Here is a 20,559-nt window from a genome sequence, read left to right as displayed (position 1 = left end):
GAGGAAGCATTATTTGGTAAGCGGTGTAGAGACAACTGGCTGACGATCTGGGGGAAAAAATGATACCTTCTCTCCCACCACACATCCAAATAAATAAAATTCCAGTTGATGAAAGCATTAAGCATTGTTATAGGTTGAATTGTATCCCTTGGAAAAACTTTTTATAAATAAATAAATACATAAATAAATATATATATGCACACATTTTAATAAAAAATTATATCTAATTAAAAATTATAATGTAATATAAGATATTAAAATTATATATAATTTATATATTTCTATACCTATATATTTTATATATTTCTATTATATATATTATATATTTCTATTATATATTATATATTATATTATGTATATATTTCTATAATATTAATATATAATTTAATATAATATTAATATATTAAATATAATATTAATAGATTTCTATTATATATATTATATATCCCAACTCCCTGCACCTCAGAATGTGACTTTATTTGGAAACAGGGTCACTGCATATGTAATGAATTAAGATAAGGTCATGCTAGAACATGGTGGGCCTGAATCCAGTATGACTGGTGTCCTTATATGAAGACAGCACGTGAAGTCAGAAGAAGAGATGGGAGTCATATTCTCCCACAAGCCAAGGCACCTTGAGGCTACCAGGAGCTGGAAGAAGCAAGGAAAGAGCATTTCTGAGCAAGCATGGCCCGGTCCACCATCCCCCGACTTCTGGCCTCCAGAACTTGAGACAACACATTTCTGCTGTCCTAAACCGCCCAGTCCGCGGTACTTTGTTACAGCCGCCCAAGGAAACCAACACAAACGTATAAATTAGAACCATTAAAAACATTCAAAGAAAATATAGGAGAAAGATGTATATACTTTTTCAAAAGCAGTAAGGCCTTGATAAGCATAAAAGCAATGGAAACAATTCAAAGGGAAAATCAATACTTTTTATACATTAAAAAAACTTAAAGCTACATAAGAAATAGGTTTATCAAAACTAAAAGGTGAACAGCAAGTTGGGAGAGTAAACTGCTAGAAAAGGACAAGTGGCCATTATTCTTAATGTATAAGACTCTAAAACCCCAGTAGAAAATTGGGTGAACAACCCCCACAGACATTTCACAAAATGGGCATGACTGTGAACATTAAAAATGTTAATAATCATTAATTTCATTAATAATCAAAGCCACGTGAATTAAAAGGTGGAAATTTGCCTTTCAAATTAATAAATATTTTAGGGGTGCCTGGTGGCTCAGTCAGTTAAGCATCTGACCTCGGCTCAGGTCATGATCCCCCAGTTCCCGGGTTCAAGCCCTGCATCGGGCTCTGAGCTGACAGGGAGCTCAGAGCCTGGAGCCTGCTTTGGATTCTGTGTCTCTCTCTCTTCCCTTCCGCAGCTCACACTCTGTCTGTCTGTCTCTCTCTCAGAAATAAACATTAAAAAAATTTTTTAAAAAACCCAAATTAGTAATATTTTATATGACAGTACACTTAGTAAGAGAATAGTAAAAATTGTCTTTCCTCCCATCATATCGTTCAAAGTATAAATTTCTAGTATTCAAAGCATAAAATTCTAAAATTTTTAGAATGCAATCTCTGATACTGGGTATAGAAAGTTTTAAAAACTCATATCCTGGGGCGCCTGGGTGGCTCAGTCGGTTAAGCAGCCGACTTCGGCTCAGGTCATGATCTCGCGGTCCGTGAGTTCGCGCCCCGCGTCGGGCTCTGTGCTGACAGCTCAGAGCCTGGAGCCTCTTTCAGATTCTGTGTCTCCCTCTCTCTGACCTTCCCCCGTTCATGCTCTGTCTTTCTCTGTCTCAAAAATAAATAAGCGTTAAAAAAAATTTTTTTTTAATAAATAAAAATAAAAACTCATATCCTTAAAAATTTTTTTTTTTTTTAAATTTTAGAGAGAGAGCCCATGCTCAGTGTGGAGCCTGACACCAGGTTTGATCCCACAATCCTAGGGTCAGGACCTGAGCCAAAATCAAGTGACAGACACTCAACCCACGGAGCCACCCAGGCATCCCAAAAGTTCATACCCTTGGACCAAGTGATTCTCCTTCTAAAAATCTATCTTCAAGAAGCAAGTAAAATTTAGCCAAATATTTGTCTACAAAAATGTTCATCACTGAACAATTTATAATAATGATAAATTAGAAACAGCCTCAATATCCAACAAGAGGGGAATCATTGCACAGCGTGTAATGTTAAATTATATAACCATTAAAGGAGGTGATTTCAACTTATTTAATGACATGGATGTATTTATAATAAAAATGTAAAACTAAAAAGCTCACTATTACATGTATGTTACAAACCACACACCTGCAGGGGACAATAGGAGATTAAAATGAAACAGACTATCTTTTATCCTAAACAGCATGATTTATAGATGGTTTTAGTTTTTTTATTGCACGAAATATATGTAACATACAGTTTGCCATTTTAACCACTTTTAAGTGTATAATTCAGTGGCATTAAGTACATTTACAATGCCATGCAATCGTCACTTTCATCCATTTCCAGAACTTTTTCATCATCCATATGCTGAAACTCTATACTCCTTAAACAAAAGCTCTCATTCCTCCTTCCCCCAGTCCCTGGTGACCTCTATTCCAACTTCTGTCTCTATGAGTTTGCCTATTCTAGGTACCTTATGTAAGTGAAATTATACAAATATTCTTCTTTTGTGGCTTATTTCACTTATCGCCGTGGACTGAATGTTTATTGCCCGCCCCCCTCGCCATTCATATATTGAAATCCCAATCCCAAGGTGATGGCATTTGGAGGTGCGGCCTCGGGAAGAGAGTGGAGCCCTCATGAACAGGATTAGTGTTCTTATGAAAGAGACCCCAGAGAATATCATCACCCCTTCTGCCATGTGAAGTGACAGTGACATGATGACCATCAGTGAGAAAGCAGGCTCTCACCAGACATAGAATCTGCAGATGCCATGGTGTTGGACTTCCAGCCTCCAGAGCCACGAGAAATAAGTTTCTGTTGTTTATAAGCCACCCATACAATGGTATTTTGTTACCGCAACCTGAACAGATCATGACAGTTGGCATAGTATTCCCAAGATCCATCCATGTTGTGGCATGTATCAGAATATCATTCCTTTTTTATGCTTGGTTAATATTCCATTATATGTAACTTACATACCACATGCTGTTCATCCATTCATCCATTTGGATGACATTTGTGGACATTTGTGTTGTTTTCCCCTTTAGGCTATTATGAGTAATGCTGCCATTAACATTAGCACACTCAAATGTTTGAGTTCCCGCTTTCAATTATTTTGGGTATATACCTAAGGAGTGAAATTGCTGGATCATATGATAATTCTATGTTTAACTTTTTGAGGAATGGTTGGTTTTAAGTCTTAAAATTTTTCTTCTGCATTTTTCAGATTTTCTCCACTGAGCGTGCATTATTTTTATAATCAGAGGGAAAAAATGAACATATTATTTTCCAATGCCTCCCATTGCTTTTCTTTCTTCTCTTTACACATAAAGCACTGCTCCCATGGAGCCAAGCAAAAGATTGCTCAAATTTCCCCCTTAACTGAGAGCAAGGGCTGCACACATCCACAGAATGACTATTCCAACATGCACCTGGGATTTGTTTTAATCAGGCATGGTAAGATGTCGGGCATGGAGATGTTGCCTGTTTTGTTTTTTTTTTTCATTTTATTGATATGTAATTGCCAGATAACATAATGTAAGTGTAAGGTGTGTAGCACGATGATTTGATGCACATATAGATTGCAAAGTGATTACCATAATAAGGTTAGTTCACGCACCTATCGCCTCATATGTTGCCATGACAACTGCCTTTACAAGAATAGCTTCTTGCCTACAATTCCCAAGCAGAGGGGTCTGCCGTGCCACACAGGGAACCAGAGTCATTCAGAAAGCTGAAGGAGCAAGGGGAAAGCATAGGCACAAGCGTTTATTGTGATTTCCATGGAAAAGGCAAGGCAAGCCAGTGTGGACAGATTTAGGATTGGCCAGCTTGAATCATTCCAGTGGGCTCTGGGCTAAAGGGGAGGCCCCTCCTTGTTGGGTACCTGGCCCAACAGGTGATTTAGGGCAGGGGGAATACTGACTTGGTGTGAGAGAGGTAGATAAAGGAGGTGGTTTGCATATGAAAAGTGCTCTCAGGCAAGGTGTTTACTATCCCTAGGAATGAGCTAACCCTAGGAGGACCATCAAAGTCCCAAGACGGCAGAGCATCATAAAATGCAGAAAATAAAAAACACGATTAATGCAGTGATGTGTGTGCAAGATTTCTCTTTAAAGCTGTTTGTAATAGGAAAGATTGGAAGCCAGTGACATTTCCATATAAGGAAATAAGGAGCTGGTTAAATGTGATGTCACAGTAATAGAATCAAATGCTATGCAGTCATGAAAAAGAATGGAAGGATCTCCAAGAGGTGCCACAAAAAGGAAAAAACCCTGGTGCAAAACACCAAGGTCTCCATCATATGGACCCAGGCGCTTGTAAGTGCAGAGAGTATCTCTGGAAGGACGCCCAAGAAATTCTAACACGGGTGCCTCCAGGCAAGGGGACTCACTGGCCTCAGGACCAAGGTTAGGAGGGATAGAGAAGTACTATATCTTTTAATTTTGTGCCATGTGAGTGTGTTGTTTATATCTAAAAGAATTATATTAAGATTTTTAAGTCATGGGCACCTGGGTGGCTCAGTTGGTTAAGCATCCAACTTCGGCTCAGGTCATGATCTCATGGTTCATGGGTTTGAGCCCCACGCTGGGCTCTGTGCTGACAGCTCAGAGCCTGGAGCCTGCTTCGGATTTTGTGTCTCCCTCTCCGTCTGCCCCTCCCCCGCTCATGCTCTGTCTCTCAAAAATAAACATTAAAATTAAATTTTTTTTTTTTTTTAGAGAGAGCATGCTTGCACACAAGCAGGGAAGAGGGGCAGAGGGGGAGAGAGAGAGTGAGAGAGAATCTCAAGCAGGCTCTAGGCTCAGTGCGGAGCCCGATGCGGGGCTCAATCCCACAACCCTGGGATCATAACCTGAGCTGAAATCAAGAGTTGAATGCTCAACTGAGTCACCCATGTACCCCTATATTAACATTTTTGTTTTAAAAGAAGTGGGGAAAAGGCCAGAAGTCCTATTATGCCTGTTATAGGTTGACCTGTATCTTCCAGAAAAATATACTGAAGTCCTAACCTCTGGTACCTGTGAATGTGACTTTCTTTGGAAATAGGGTCTTTGAAGATGTAATCAAGTTGTGACAACGTCATTAGGGTGGGGCCTAATCCAATATGACTGGTGTTCTTAGAAGAAGAGAGAAATTTGGACACACACACACACACACACACACACAGAGGAGAATGCCATGTGAAGACCAGACTCAAGTAGAAGGTGGCCGAGTAATGTCGAGGGAGAGATTGAAGTGATACATCTTATACCTAGGAATGTCAAGGCCAGGGATTACCAGCAAATGTCAGAAGCTAGAAGAGCCAAAGGGCAGATTCTCCCTCTGAGTCCTCAGAAGGAACCAACCTTGCTAAGTCCTTATTGGACTTCTAATCTCCAGAATGGTGAGACAATACATTTCTATAATTTTAAGCCTCCCAGCTTGTGATGCTTTGCTATGGTAGCCTTAGGAAGGTAATATAGACCCTTTCTCAACTCCCCCTGGAAGCCCCATTTCCTGGTTATAATGCTGGCAAATGCTTTGAGAGAAGCTCAAGGTGGAGGCACAATTTCTGGACATGAACTCTCAAGGACCATGCAAACTCCTTTCAGCCCGAAGCTCTGGCCTCTGGGTTCCTCTCTGTCCCTCCTCCAAGGAGCAGAGCAGGCTGAGAACCTGGGTCCAGACCAAACATCCGGGGGTGAATCGGGGCTTGGATCCTAGAATGTGAGCCCCAAGCTGGCTGGAACTGAATTCTGTTCACTGCCCTCAGCAGCTCCTATAGGAGCACCTGGCAGGAAGTCGGTACTCCATTAATAGTCGTTGAGTGAAGGGAGGCGCAGTCCCTCTTGGGTCTCACTTGATCATTAAATAAGCACACTAATCAGCATCCACCTCCTGACCTTATGAGGATTAAAGACGCTAATGCCCCTGAAACCCTTAACAAGATGCCTGGAATATAACAAGAGCTCGGTAAGAAGCAGTTATTAACACTGTTACATTTTGGCAAACAAGGCTGTTCCCTATAGCAAAATTGGCAAGATGGTTTCACCTCACATGCCAACTCATTGTAGTTGTCGGGTGAGTTTGCCTAGACTGTTGTGTTGAAAAGATGCTGAGGTCAAATCTGGGCTGGGTGGCAGGAGCCAGCTCCTCACCAAGGTAAAACATGGAAACCAGACAGAATGTTCTCCCTGCCGTGTTGTGCGGAAGAAGGAAAGGCTGAGGAGGGCAGGTTGCCCTGGGGCAGAGTCTCGCCCACACATCTGGGTCTCCCTGCAGAGGTGGGGCCAGTGCTGTGCTCCTACCCCAAAGGACAGGGTGGGCTCCCTCACCCCGGGCAGGAAAGAGGTGGAAATTAGCCAGTGATCCGGTAGTGGGCAAACCCTTCTAGGACAATCGGCCCTTCTCCTCCTTCCTGTGAATTTACCCAGGGCACTGGGTGCAAAAGACATCATGGAGCCCCTTCTTCCTATGCACCCCAGATACTGCTGGCCCCGACCGAGGACCTCCCCACCTTTCACAATACTTCTCCAGTCAGTACACACTAATAGTTCTGCAAAGTGGGCTTTATCGCCTCTACAGATGAGCAAAGGCTGGAGTGTCTGAGTGATGTGTCCAAGGTCACCCTCTTGTCCCTTGGCCTTTATCCCGTGTCACCACAGCCTCCTGGGAAGATGGGCTGTGAGCAGCGGGGGAGGGGGCGCTCCAGCGTCAGGGAGGGGCAGCCCCACTCTCTTTCCTTCAGCACCACTGGGGACACACTTGGCTCTGCATGGCTCCCGTGGTGCTTCTTACCCTTGGGAACTTGGAATCTCTTGGGAGGAGACTTGGCCTTTCTCTGGCTTTCCTTCGTTTGTCCCTCACTCCACTGGAGCAGGTCAGATTCTTCACTGCCTTCAGGAAAGGGGATACTAGTCCCCTGTGAAAACCCTACATTGCCTAAAGCTCACCAAGAGGGTCAAAACCCAGAGGCCCTGTGGCAGGTTTCTGGGAGCCATGTGGGCCCTGCCCCCAAGAACATTGATGTTCCCTGGAATGTTGGGGCACGCTGGCTCACCACTAGGGGCCTCCCCCCTCCACCGGCGATTGCTCTCACTGCATTCACTTAAATGCCTGCTCTCTACATTTGCCCTGGGAGCTGGTCAGACAGAAGGAAAGACACCGCCCCCCACCCTCCTATAGCTGTACCCCAGCAGAGAGGACAGGCCCAGAAAGAGACTGTCAGTGGCGCCACCGAGGGATCCATTGGTGTTCCAGGTGCACAGAGGGGACGGGTCCAGCTAATTAGCCTAGGTCCAGGATGTATATTCTGAACTATATGGAAACGCATGGGGTGCTTGGTGCAGGTGGGGAGTCTCCTGTTCCCGAAGGTGTGCGAGCAGGCGGCAAAGGGACCTCCTGTCTACCTACACAGATTTCCCTTCTGTCTTCATCTGGGCCCTGGGTGCGGGGAAAGGGATGGGCTACGCATTTGCTGAAGGAGACGATCCTTAGCAGATGCCCGACTGAGTGCTCAGGAATTGTCAGCTGCTATTTTCTGAACCACTGTACTTGATTGAGTTTAGGGCACCTATCGTCTTGCGGAGAGTAAGAGAACAGGAGGTAAAGGGTTCCTCCCCTTCGCCAGCCACATCCACACACAGCTGGCCACAGGGCGGGAGAGCCCGGCAGGCAGCCGTCCCCACAGACGGGGAACAAGGGTGTGTGATTTCCCGAGCAGCCTCTTCAAGCCTAACATCCCTTTAATAGTCCTCGTTAAGTGCCCACCCCGCTCACCCCAGAGATTTTCACGGCTATGGAAAATAGCCATTATCTGACCTCCAGGGCAATGAAAATGTCTGCAGAAGTCCAGGAAAGGCTGTTATAAAACCGAGGAGGGCCAATCCACCCTTCCAGAAATGCAAAGCCAGGGTAAGGAGGAAATCATAAAGTAAATGTATTCACTGCTCCAACTCTCTTCACCTATTTTGATGTACATGAGTACATTTGGCCTCTGGTAGCATTGGAGAGGGAGAGACAGGGAGAGGCAGAGGGAGAGAAACTCCTTTCTTTTGCCCTGGAGGGGAACGGAGGTGGTAAAGCAAAGGACTCAACGTTTAAGTTAATAATTTATCATGAAAACTTGGCATTATTGATTCCATGAATGAGGTTTTAAAAGGTTTTGCTGCCATCCAAAGAACATGTGAGAATAAAAATGTCCTTCCCTTTCTTACCACGTAATTTGAAAAAGACAAACCGTTTTTTATCCTAAAAATGTTCCATGTACCTGGCAAAAAGTGTTTTCAAATACAAGACAGCTCCTTAAATAGGCCCCAGAGATAACTTGGGGCCAGGTTGGAGTCCTGCTCTGGTCCCAGCTCAGGTGGCCAGGGGATCTTAGGAGGGGCATCCAGTTGTACCAGCTGTGAGACGGTGGGAGGAACGATTGCCCTTTTTTTTATTTTTTTTTAAAAAAAAATTTTTTTTTTCAACGTTTATTTATTTTTGGGACAGAGAGAGACAGAGCATGAACGGGGGAGGGGCAGAGAGAGAGAGGGAGACACAGAATCGGAAAGAACGATTGCCCTTTGATGACCTCAGCCAGGACTGTGGCAAAGGGCACCTGAGGGGAGAGTAGGCAATGGCTCTGAAAAAGCAGCCCCCGCCACTCAGCTGGCCTTTCAGGGGGAGGAGTGGCGCTCCAACCCAGCCCGCATGGGGGGGGGGTGGGGACGGTGGGTCCTGATGCTGCTCTCCACCTGTCACAGCCGGACCACCTGCCCTCAGGCAAGCTTCTCCAACCACCAGGCCGCCCCCACTCTGCCTCTGGGAAGGGTCAGGAGGCGAAATGAGAAGGAAGGTGTTCTCTTTTGTGTTCTTTCTCCCATCAAGGAAAAGCCCCTCAAGTCTCGAGTCTCGGCTGCCCTCTCCCATGGGTGAGGGGGGGTGGCTGAGGTTGATGGGCAAGCCCCAGTCTTGCTTTGCCCACACTCCACTACGACACTGTCAAAACACAAAATTCAACTGAGTAAATCTGAAGATCTAATGGATTTAATTAAGCACTTCATGAATAGCACAGCTCCCATCTAGCTGGGGATGCTGGTAGAGGGGAGCTGCTGTGATGATGTACAAAATGGAAGGTTTTTATAGGAAGGAGTGTGGAGCAAGAAAGTTATTAGCAGAAGAAAAGAAAGGAAAAGAAAGGCAAAGTCACCTCCCCTAAGGTATAAGGACAGGGGTCTAATTAGGAGGGCTCATCATTTTTCTTTGGGGGATGGAGAGGTCCCATGTAGTGCTTATCAGAAAATCCCTGACTGACAGGCTAAGATTCACATTTCTGGGGGAGACCGAAACTGCAATTAGGTTAGGCATTAAGCCCGGGTTTGGTGACCTGGCTTAAGTGACACCATCGTGGGCCTGTGGTTTGCCTGGGGTCTGATTAAGCGAGGGAGGCTGCTTCTAGACTTCCAGTGGACATCACCGGCCTGGTAGGAGCCAAAGCACTCCGCCTCTAAGTTGTTCTTCATTTCTGGGTGGTGTTACTCACCTCTGAGGGAACACAGGCCTGCTCTGCTCCCCAGAACCCTGCTGCAGAGCCGGTGGTGTTATGAGGGCTAAACAACCTCACATACTTGGCAACTGATGGCCACTGGGTTACTGGAGCAGTTACGTTTGTTGGGACGCTTTTAAAAGTTACTGCCGGGGCGCCTGGGTGGCACAGTCGGTTAAGCGTCCGACTTCAGCCAGGTCACGATCTCGCGGTCCATGAGTTCGAGCCCCGCGTCAGGCTCTGGGCTGATGGGTCAGAGCCTGGAGCCCGTTTCCGATTCTGTGTCTCCCTCTCTCTCTGCCCCTCCCCCATTCATGCTCTGTCTCTCTCTGTCCCAAAAATAAATAAATGTTGGGAAAAAAAAAATTAAAAAAAAAAGTTACTGTCTACAATTCTGACACCAACTACAATTCTGCACCCAAGTCCAACGTGTGGATTTCCCCAGACTACGCGATTCTCCAACACCGGTTCAGTCGTCCTGCAATTCAATTCTGACACCATCTACCTGGAGATAACGTCAAATTCCACAGGTTAAAGGGCTCAGTTCTACAAGACTGCCTCCCACCTCCGCCCCCTTTAGATGCTGGTCACAAGCCCAGGTTGTCACCTGTGCTTCCGACCAACTAGCTATAAGATCAGAGGTTCCGGCGAGCGCCCCCCCTCACCTTGGGTTTGATTAATTTGCTAGAGTGGCTCATAGAACTTACATTTTACTCACTAGATTGCCAGCTTATTATAAAAGGATAGAACTCAGGAATCGCCAGACAGGAGAAATGCATAGGACATGGTATGGGGAAAGGATGTGGAGTTTCCATGCCCGCTCCAAGTGTTCTACTCGCCCCTAATCTCCACGTGTTCACCAACCTGGAAGCTCTCCAAAACCCATCATTTTGGGTTTTTATGGATGCTTCATTACGTAGGCCCAAGTGACTAAATCATTGGCCACTGGCGGCTGAACTCAATCTCCAGCCTCTAATCACATGGTTGGCTGTTCTGGCCACCAGCCCTCATCCTTAGGTGCATCCAAAAATCACCTCCTTTTTTTTTTTTTTTTTAAGGTTTATTTATTTATTTTGAGAGGAGGGAGGGGTGGAGAGAGGGAGAGAGAGAATTCTTTTTTTTTTTTTTAATTTTTTTTTTCAACATTTATTTATTTTTGGGACAGAGAGAGACAGAGCATGAACGGGCGAGGGGCAGAGAGAGAGGGAGACACAGAATCGGAAACAGGCTCCAGGCTCTGAGCCATCAGCCCAGAGCCCGACGCGGGGCTCGAACTCACGGACTGCGAGATCGTGACCTGGCTGAAGTCGGACGCTTAACCGACTGCGCCACCCAGGCGCCCCTGGAGAGAGAGAATTCTAAGCAGACTCTGTGCTGTCAGCATGGAGCCCAACACGGGGCTCGAACTCAAAAACTGTGAGATCATGACCTGAGCCCAAACCAAGAACCAGATGCTTAACCAACTGAGCCACCCAGGCACCCCCAAAAGTCACCTAACAGAAGACACCTTAAATTGCTCTCTTCACAGGAAATTCCAAGGGTTTTAGGAGCTCTGTGCCAGGACCAGGGGGCAAAGACCAAATATATATTTATTATAAATCACAATGTTATCAGAAGGTTGCACCAGCATTCTGTCCTCTCATTACAACAGGAGAACAACGTTCTGGACCTCTCTCTCCATCTAAGGTGCCAAGTGCCATGACCGGGTCTTCCCAACATGAGCTAGCATACAAAGAATCTTTTCTGAAGTGGTCTCATCAAGACACAGCATCTGAATATCTTTTGGTTGAAGAGTGATGTGGACAGTAGAGTGTCAATCCAGGAGAGAGGAAAAGGAGGGGAAAATGGAGAGGTTGGGAGTGAGCAGACACTTGAGAATCTATTTCTTACAGCTAGGTTTTTGTGGAAAGAGCCTTTAACATCCAGCCCTATGCAGGAGGGCGGGGAGTCCCTTGGGCAGAGGGAGACAGGAATCCGATGGGTTCTGGCCACAAGGCAGACCAAGCAGCATCTGAGCAGACCGAAGGTCAGACAACAACACAGGGAAGAGGAGGAGGACAAAAGGAGAGGTGGGGAGGAACTGACATTTATTGAGCACCTACCGTAAGGAAGGAGATTGAGCAAAAAGAAAACAAAATGACAAGCTGGGGAGAAGTCACTGCGGCAGATATGTCTGGTTTTCCCCTCGTCTTCATCATCCTCGATAACCAATCTCTACGGTCAGCCACGTGCCAAGTCCTGAGGCTGGGATTACAGGAAGCAGGTCCTTGCCATTGGAGGCTCACAAGTCTCCTTGAGGAAGCAAGACCTAAAGATACGACAAGCCATAGTAGCACATGCTCTGTCAGTGGATGCCAACTAGTTAAGTGTCAGAAACTGAGGGAGGGATTGCAGTTCCCTGGTTTGGGGAGGGTCCCCGGGGAGAAATCCGGCTTGAGTTTGGATGCTGGGTAGCACACAAGTGGAAAGGAGGGACAAACTGGTGTGGACAAGAACAGCAAAAAGGACATGGGTGGTGTGTTCAAAGGACTGTGACCAGCAGTTTATTATTCTTGTTCTATCACTTTGTGTTTTGGGGCCCTTTCACATACGTCACCTCCGGAAATGACTCTCTTGTCCTTCATAAGCCCAGCTAAACCCTGAAACGGATGGCCTTCAGGGGGTTCCACAGAATGAAATGAACTCCTACTATGTGTAAATCATTGTTAAGTATTGCAGAGTATGCAGAAAAGTGTAAAATATAGTCCCTGCCCTCAAGGGCAGAAAGGATTTTCCTTCTGCCAGATGGCCAGTGAAAGAGATTCGGGATGACTCTGCAGCAGTGAAGTCCTATGTCTGATAAATGGCAGCAGGTTCTGGGCAGCATGGACAAGTCCAAGGAAAATTAGATTGGCCATCTATCAATGTTCCACTTGTGGGTGGTCCAAGGTATTCTGGTGACTCTGCAGTTCTCTTCTCAGAATTAGTTACCGGGCTCAGTCCTGTGTCTTCCATATTCTTCCCCAGGACATTCCTTAAGCACAGAAGCCTGTCTGCAGCCAAACACCAGTTCAGAATCAGAAGCCAGAGTAATTGCAGATGTACCCGTAACCCACCCATGGCTGGGCCACTGAGTAACACCCCAATCAATGAGCAGTCTCAGACTCCGCAATTCATCCTGGTAAGGAAGAGGCATTAGCACAAGAACGAAAGAACCAAAATAAGACCACACATATGGATAACTTCTAAACTGGTCAACCCTGGACAAAGAAGTCTGAAAATCTCTATCTGGCCCGACAGAAACACAAAGCAACCTCATCCTGGCCCTTAAAGCACCAGCTAGGTCTGAGTACGAGAAAGCACAGGTGAGTACCATCTGAAACTAACTGAAATGCAAATTCATCTTGGGCATCCTCACAGTCTGATGACGGAGCTACCGCCACGTTGGAGCGGAGAAGATTCCAGGAACTTTCCAAGCAGCATGGGCGGAGTTGCTACTTACATGACAGAAAGGGCAGATGTCTGTCAATCGGTTCTCAAAAAGTGAGTTATGGGGATATAAAGCAGAGAACTAGCCACATGGGTCAGTCAGTAGGCAGAAGACTGAAGACGGCCGGGACTCACTCTGGCATATTTGACCTCCTGCTTCCCCAGATGACTGAGGGCTAAATAGATGGGATCTCTGGGACCTTGAGGGTCCGGGCTCTGAATGTTTGGTTGGAAAAAACTCTTTTCAAGGCTAAAACGTACCAAAGGATGTTTGGACGTATTCTGAAGAATGAATTCACATTCAGCCATAAGAAAGAATGAAATCTTGCCATTTGCAGCAACATGGATGGAGCTAGAGAGTATAATGTGAAGTGAAATAAGCCAGTCAGAGAAAGACAAATACTGTATGATATCACTCATATGTGAATTCAAGAAGCGAAACAAACGAGCAAAGGAAAAAGAGAGAGAGACAAACCAAGACTCTTAACTAAAGAGAACGAACTAATGGTTACCAGAGGGGAGGTGGGTGGGGGGATGGGTGAAAAAGGTGACGGGATTCCAAGTACATTTATCATGACGAGCACTGAGTAATGTATAGAATAGCTGAATCACTATATTGTACACCTGAAACAAATGTCACACTATATGTCAGCTATACTGGAATTAAAACTTAAAGAAAAAAAGAGAATGAATTCATACACTCTAACTGTAACAGAAGCAGCTGACAGATCTCACTTCAAGACAGCTGAAACATAATGCTAGCTGCAGGCTGACCCTAAACGAAGGGACCGTACATCCTGGGTCAGAGCGGATTCTTCAAGACCACCAAGTAGCCCCCCAAAAGCAAAGAAAGCACACAATCTTACAACTCTTTATTTAACCAGGCTACCAAGCAGGAAGATGCTACCGAAACCTGCCAGTCTGACTGATGGCATTCGGTCTTGGATGTTAACAAAAGGTTTGTTGTTGTTGCTTAACTACGTACCTCCACCTTCATGTTTAATTCAGAAAGTTCCATTCCATGAAACTTTAGGCCCTGAGGCAAAGAAGTGAGCACAAGTCTTGTGCATTAATACTCCCAAGGCAAAGGTAAATGGAGCTGCCCAGATAACCCGTGGTAAGGTGTCCCCAAGGACGATACCATATAAGGAATCCGGTTGTTGAGAAAGTGATGACTGGTCCACATATCACTCATATCACTTTTTAAAAGAACTGAGCAATAACTTTCCAAGCAGTTGAACGATGTTTTAAACATACTGGGTTGCTAAAGCTATCAGAAGAAGCATCTAGATCTAAGAGAATAAGGCAAAGCTATATGAATGAACCCCAATTTTTATCTATTCTAAGTATGAATTTATACTTTTGAATGTTAATTATATATATTTGTATACCCCCAAAAAGTATCTGGTGAGCAGAGTTGGCAAAGGGAAAACAGGTTAGCTGACCGGCAGGTGGTAGATATTCTTAATTATTATCATACCTATATGATTATTATTATATTATATACCTATATTATTATTATTATACCTTAATAAAGTATCTTACTCCCTCCACAGTGCACAGACCTTCCTAGGACAGAAGTGTGGCCAAGCTATTGTAAGAACATTTCAAACTCGCCAAGTCTCCAGTCTCAAGATAACGCTGGAGATACAGCCCCTGTCCTTTTGTTCTCTCCCAAGAAAGGTTTAATTAAATATTTCCAGGGTCTTTCCTTTATCCATTTTTAAATCAATAAAGGGCATTTTTGACCATTCACTGCAAGATACTGCATTGGCCATATCTCAAGGGTTGCAATGATTCTGAAGAAAGCATCATTTATTACAGCATCAGGTTGGACTAGAGAGTCCAGAACTTTGGACAACATTTCCAACTCTTCTCTGACCTACTGAGTACTGTTTCTTCCTCTGCCCATTTTTTTTTTTCATTCAGAAAATATTTACTCATTACCTTTATGTGCCAGGTTCAATTCCAGGTGCTGTTGTCTCCAGGACCAATGAGAGATCAAGTTCCTTTCACAAAGCATACATACTAACTAAGAGAACAAACAAATAATTTCAGATAGACCTGAATGCTAGAACAAAAATAAGCAGAGTAACACAGTTCAGTGATGGGGGCAGGACAGAGGAGAAGAAAAGCCCTTCTTTAACCAGGAAAGAGCTCCAGGAAGGGTTTACAGCTCAGTTACAGATCTGAGTTGATTAGCAAAAGATCTGAGGGAAAAGCTCTCCAGGTGAAGGGAACAAACACAAAGGCTCTGAGGTGGCAGAGACAAAGGAACTGGAGGAAGGCCTGGCGGGAGAGATGGATAAAGACAAGTAGGGGAGGTGATAGGGGCTCAACTGAGGGCACTGCATGTTACAGGAAGGAGTTAACATTTCAACCAAAGTGAGATGAGAAACCACTGAAGGGTTTTAAGCAGGAGCTACACCATCCCAACCCTGGGGCAGACTTATTGAGGACCACGGGTATGAAGGACACTAAACAGAGAATGAAGAGGTTTTCTCTAGAAAGGGGCCTCAGGGACCAAGGTGAGACATGAAGCACATCTTCAGGTCATCCTGGGGCCAAACATTAATGGGCTGGCCAATCCTTACCCCCTCCTCTAGCCCAATCCCCTGGAACCGGGATCCCCTGGCAATATCATGGACTTACTCTACTCGGACTGTTCCAGACATGGAGCAGCCACACTGAAGTTCTTCTAAAATCTGATTCCTTGTGACTTTTACTCATCTGCTTCCACGTATCCTTCTGGGCTCTACTGAAAGCTAATAAGACCCCAAGAATTCCCTTCTCAGTCACGTCAGTACGAGTTTCCTTGAGTTACTCATGTGACTTTTTAAACTTTTTATTATGGAAAATTTCAAATGTCCACAAAATCAGAGCGAATAGATAATCTCCATTTACCTACAACCAGCTTCAACAATAATCAACTCGTGACTCACTGTTTTCCGTCTGACATTTTTATTTCCTTCGCCAACTTGGTCATCACATTTGTCTTACACATGTGCTCTGGCCAACCCAGAGGCCTAGCAGCTGACTCACCAGAGACATCCCATTTCCACTACAACAGCCAAACAGTCCGATTACACGTGTGGCAGCCACACTGTTGCTTCATAATGTGAATTCGGTGGACCCGACTTTCCCATCAGAACTTATGCAGTAGGGTTTTTGAACCCAAGTGAAGGAATTTATGTTTGTTCCCAGTGATTTTCACCTTATCAGGTTTAACCCATTCCTCAGGCTATCATGATCTTTTTGGATCTACACTAGTATTTATTCACCATCCCTCCCCCAGCTTTTGCGATACCTCTAAAATTTTGGAAGTAACCAATCATCTCTATCCTGAGTTTAAAAGAGGAGTATGGGGGACCTACCTGGGTGGCTCACTCAGTTGAGTGTCCAACTTTGGCTCCGGTCATGATCTCGCGGTTCTGGAGTTCAAGCCCCAGATTGGGCTCACTACTCTCAGTGCAGACCCCACTTCGGATCCTCTGTCTCCCTCTCTCTGCCCCTCCCCAAACTGTGCGCTCGCTTGCGCGCGCGCGCTCTCTCTCTCTCTCTCTCGCAAAAATAAAACATTTTAAAAAAGGAGTATGAATTACAATGAATGAGTTAGAAAAAGAGCAGAGCCAAAAAGGATAAGAGAAAAACTTTACATTCCTTACGCTATAGATAAGAAACCTACGGCTCAGAGAGTCTGTGTTTGGTTCAAGGCCACCCATTAGGTTAAGGGCAGGACAGGCTCGACCCTAGGCCTCATGTTCAGAGCTCCTTCCATCAGACCTTACCTCTGTAAGTCCTAAGGAGGAAAGAAAATGTGGGTTATCACCAGCTAGGCTAGTGTCTGTGGGGCACTGCAGACTGATTTCTACTCAACTACTAATAATAACCCACTCATCTGGCAAACAATGATCAGATGTTGCTCTCTGCCAGGACTCACTGCCCTCAGTGACTTTCCCAGTCACTGGGAGAAAGTGGGGGAGAGAGAGAGCAATCTCTCAGAGATTAGGCGGGAAATCATTTTTCTCCATTCTTACTTAATGCCTGCAGTATGTGGAACTATGTAACTGAATGAGAGGAAAGTCAAAAACGTTCATTAATAATAAAGGATTCACATCTATTAGAAATGATCATTTGTTATTAAAAAAAGCCACAAAAGATCTCATTTAAAGAAGACCCTTAACAAAATAGACATCTTAAAAATTCACCCCTCAAGAATGCTCTTTACAATTTTTTCCATTTGAGAAAGGAAGGATTAAGTGAGTAACAGTTATAGACACAATTCACGTGGTAACCTGGATAATACACAAGAAGCATCCAAATGTTTTTTTGAGCTTTCTCTTTGTGGTTCACTAATCACCCACCGGGGAGGGCCCAAAGTTCAAACATGCAGAGCCCAGGGGGCCTCTCACCAAAGTGGTGGTGAACTGGGTAGGAAAGGGAGTGTCCTATCAGAGAATAACATGAGGGCGTGGAGGGAGATCTGGGAGCTTTACCAAGAAATGCACAATCCAGCTTCTTATCCAGTCTGCTACCATCATCAACTATCAAACCATTTGCTCCTCTTCGCAAGAGGTGCTCCTTTAGAAGGTCCCAGTAATTTCTGCTTATATTGTTCGACCAGCTGGTTGAAGCGGATTTCAGTCTTATTTCCCTTAGCTTTTCTCCTAGGTGTCTATAAATGAAATAGGGAAAAACAAGATTATGAATTTCAAGCACTGAATATCACCTTACCCTTAACACCACCCAAGAGAGAAAATAAGAAATCCTGTTCACCACAAGAGGTGAACTTCCAGAGAGTGACCCTTAGAAAATGCAAAATGAATTGTCCACTGGCAAGAAACCAGACCAGGAATGCCTAAGAGAAGGGCCCCTCTAAAACACTGCAGGTGCTCCTGAGCTCTAGCCCTTAGATGCTCACGTGAGTCTTCTTGCAAAAGAGTCAGCCCAGAGTCTAGACCTTCCCTTAACAAGAATACTGCTTATGGGATTTCAGAGACAGAGCTCCATAAGATAGTACAACATGGATCAGACTTCCCAGAGACAGATTCCTTGAGGAGGAGGAGAAGCTAATGCTTCCTTTGCCCTTGAAACTTAACAGAAAGGGACTAGGGAAGGAGAAAAGAATGCTTGACCTCAGATGTTCAAGAATGTAGAACAACCATTTTCTACTAAAAGAAACTAGGGCTGCTTGGGAAAATGGCTAATGCCAGGACCAGGGGAAAAATTATGTAAGATGAGCTGCAACATCGGGTTGTACCAGAAAGCAAGGACACTACCACAGACAGGCTCATATCAGAAAGCATCGAGAGCCACCCTGAAGGGCCTTCTGCTGGCCTAAGATGGGACAAGAATAATAACTATATTTGACTGAAACATATCAAGTATACAAAAACTTACGAATCTATAGTACTAAAAAAATCTCACTGGTAGGGCACCAAATCACTACTCTGAAAACGGACAAAGAGAAATGAAATCAAGCATTTATCCTGCCTTTCCAACACAAATGGTATTGCATGGTAACCAAATAGTTGACAAGGGAAAATTCTTTTCTCTGAAGTTCTACTAAAACAACGTAGAACTGAGGAAAAACAAAAACAAAAAAAAAACCCTAAAAAACCACCATCTGGAACCCATATTGAAATCACAGATCTAGATAGCAATCATCAGTATGTGCTAAAACCATCAGGTGAGAAGCTGATGGGAACTTTACAAACAGAAGACAGGCAGACAACCCCTAAGCCTACAGATCTACTGATCAACCCCTGAGCATCACTAAACATGGGGCAACCAGACAGCATGTGCCTTAGGGTGTCAACGCACCAGAAAGCACCCAGCACTACCCATGAAATACTCTTGCCAAGAAAAGTGAACTTGAGGGGCATCCGGCTGGCTCAGTTGGTGGAGCGTATGACTCTTGATCTTGGGTTGTGCCTTCCAGCCCCATGTTGGGTGTAGAGATTACTTAAAAATAAATAAAATCTTTCAAAAAAAAAAAGAAAATGGAACTTGACTCTAATCAAGCCGGTACATCTAGCTACCAGTTTACAGGCACTACATGGTTATCACAGGAACAAGTTAAATGATACCACAAGGAAGCAAGCAGCTAAAGTTAAAACGTAATACATTCTAAAGGGCAAATGACTCAGTTTCTCCAAGGAATTATCAGCATGGAAAAAGGGAGGTGATAAGGAAGAGTATTATAGGGGGAAAAAAAGATTTAAGAGATATAAAAACCAAATGTAATGTGTGGACTCTTTCTGGACCTTGATTTGTACTAGCCAACTATAACAGAACATTTTTGAGGCAACTGGGGGCATTTTAATATGGGCTGCATATTAAATGATATTAAGGGCTTCCTATTAATTTCATTAAGTATGATAATGGCATAATATATGTATATTTTTAAGGCCTGGTAAGTTGGAGATGCATTCTGAGGTATTTTTCTGAGCAGTATACCTCATTTTCTTATAAGGCATATTTATATGCGAAGCAGTTTGCTTTAATATGTTGTGGGCAGGGGACAGTATGTATGAGGAATAAGTAAAATAAGATAATTGTTGAAATAGAGTAACTGATACACTTGGTCCTCTCCACTATTTTATTTATAATATTTATTTATTTTTTATTTATTCATTTTTCAACATTTTTAAGTGTTCTCTATACCCAATGTGGGGCTCGAACTCACGACCCTGAGATCAAGAGTCAGCCAGGTGCCCCTATTTTTTTAAATTTAATTTTTTTTTTTTTTTTTAGTAATCTCTATACCCAACATGGGACTCAAACTCACGAGCCCAAGGTCAAGAGTTGCATGCTCTTCTGAGTTAGCCAGGTGTCCCAGATTCTCTCCACTTTGAAAACTACATATTTACCTCAACATCCTCTATAAAGCTGTAGTCCCGCATGTAGCTGCAATCCAGAAGCCCTTTCTTTTTGCTTAACTAATCAGGGCACAAAAGCGGCTGCCAGCCCCGGGCAGAGCTATGCTATACCAAAGCCCGGTGCCCTACAGAACTCACCTGCTTGGAAGGTAATTTCTGCTTCTCTTGCTTCTGCTGGTTTATCTGGGGCTTTGGCTTTTTGGGAGGGAGAGACTTCACTTTGCCTTTGTCCCGGAGCCTGAAATAAGAGGTCAAGTAAGTGTCACTCTGAGTTCTTCCTCTAACTGGCACCTCTGAGGCTGTCTAAGCCAGAAGATAAAATTCCTTTTTTAACACTGGCTCTAAGTCCATGACAAGTCATTCTAAAAAAGAATACTGTAACAGAATACCCTAAGGCTCAACATTTTGTATTTGTTGTTTCAGCTTAAAACCTCACAGGATCCTCAAAAACCTTCACTTATTTAACAAATATTTTGTAAAGACTGGCTTTTGTGGATAGCACTAATCTGTTGCCTCAAA

The 20,559-nt window shown here is 44.3% G+C and overlaps 1 protein-coding gene and 1 long non-coding RNA gene across 4 annotated transcripts in view; both read right to left on the bottom strand.

The window, feature by feature from the left end:
* LOC121028378 (uncharacterized) overlaps window positions 1-16,629 on the bottom strand; it is a 28,821-nt gene extending 12,192 nt beyond the window's left edge. For both annotated transcript variants that reach the window (XR_005789199.1, XR_005789200.1), the window contains exon 1: window positions 15,107-16,629. This is a non-coding gene — a long non-coding RNA (uncharacterized LOC121028378). The remainder of the gene's footprint in view (window positions 1-15,106) is intronic.
* A 626-nt stretch (window positions 16,630-17,255) lies between these two features.
* The window catches only part of RBM28 (RNA binding motif protein 28), a 29,948-nt gene continuing 26,644 nt past the window's right edge, over window positions 17,256-20,559 (bottom strand). For both annotated transcript variants that reach the window (XM_040472050.1, XM_040472051.1), the window contains exons 18-19: window positions 20,179-20,278; window positions 17,256-17,834 (exon numbers count right to left, since the gene is read on the bottom strand). In XM_040472050.1, the coding sequence (XP_040327984.1) occupies window positions 17,700-17,834; window positions 20,179-20,278 (235 nt within the window). In that variant the 3' untranslated portion in view covers window positions 17,256-17,699. The remainder of the gene's footprint in view (window positions 17,835-20,178; window positions 20,279-20,559) is intronic.

Source organism: Herpailurus yagouaroundi, unplaced genomic scaffold (assembly GCF_014898765.1).
Source record: "Herpailurus yagouaroundi ecotype Mexico unplaced genomic scaffold, PumYag 100, whole genome shotgun sequence".
Lineage (NCBI taxonomy): Eukaryota > Metazoa > Chordata > Mammalia > Carnivora > Felidae > Herpailurus > Herpailurus yagouaroundi.
This window is presented reverse-complemented; position numbering and strand designations above follow the sequence as displayed.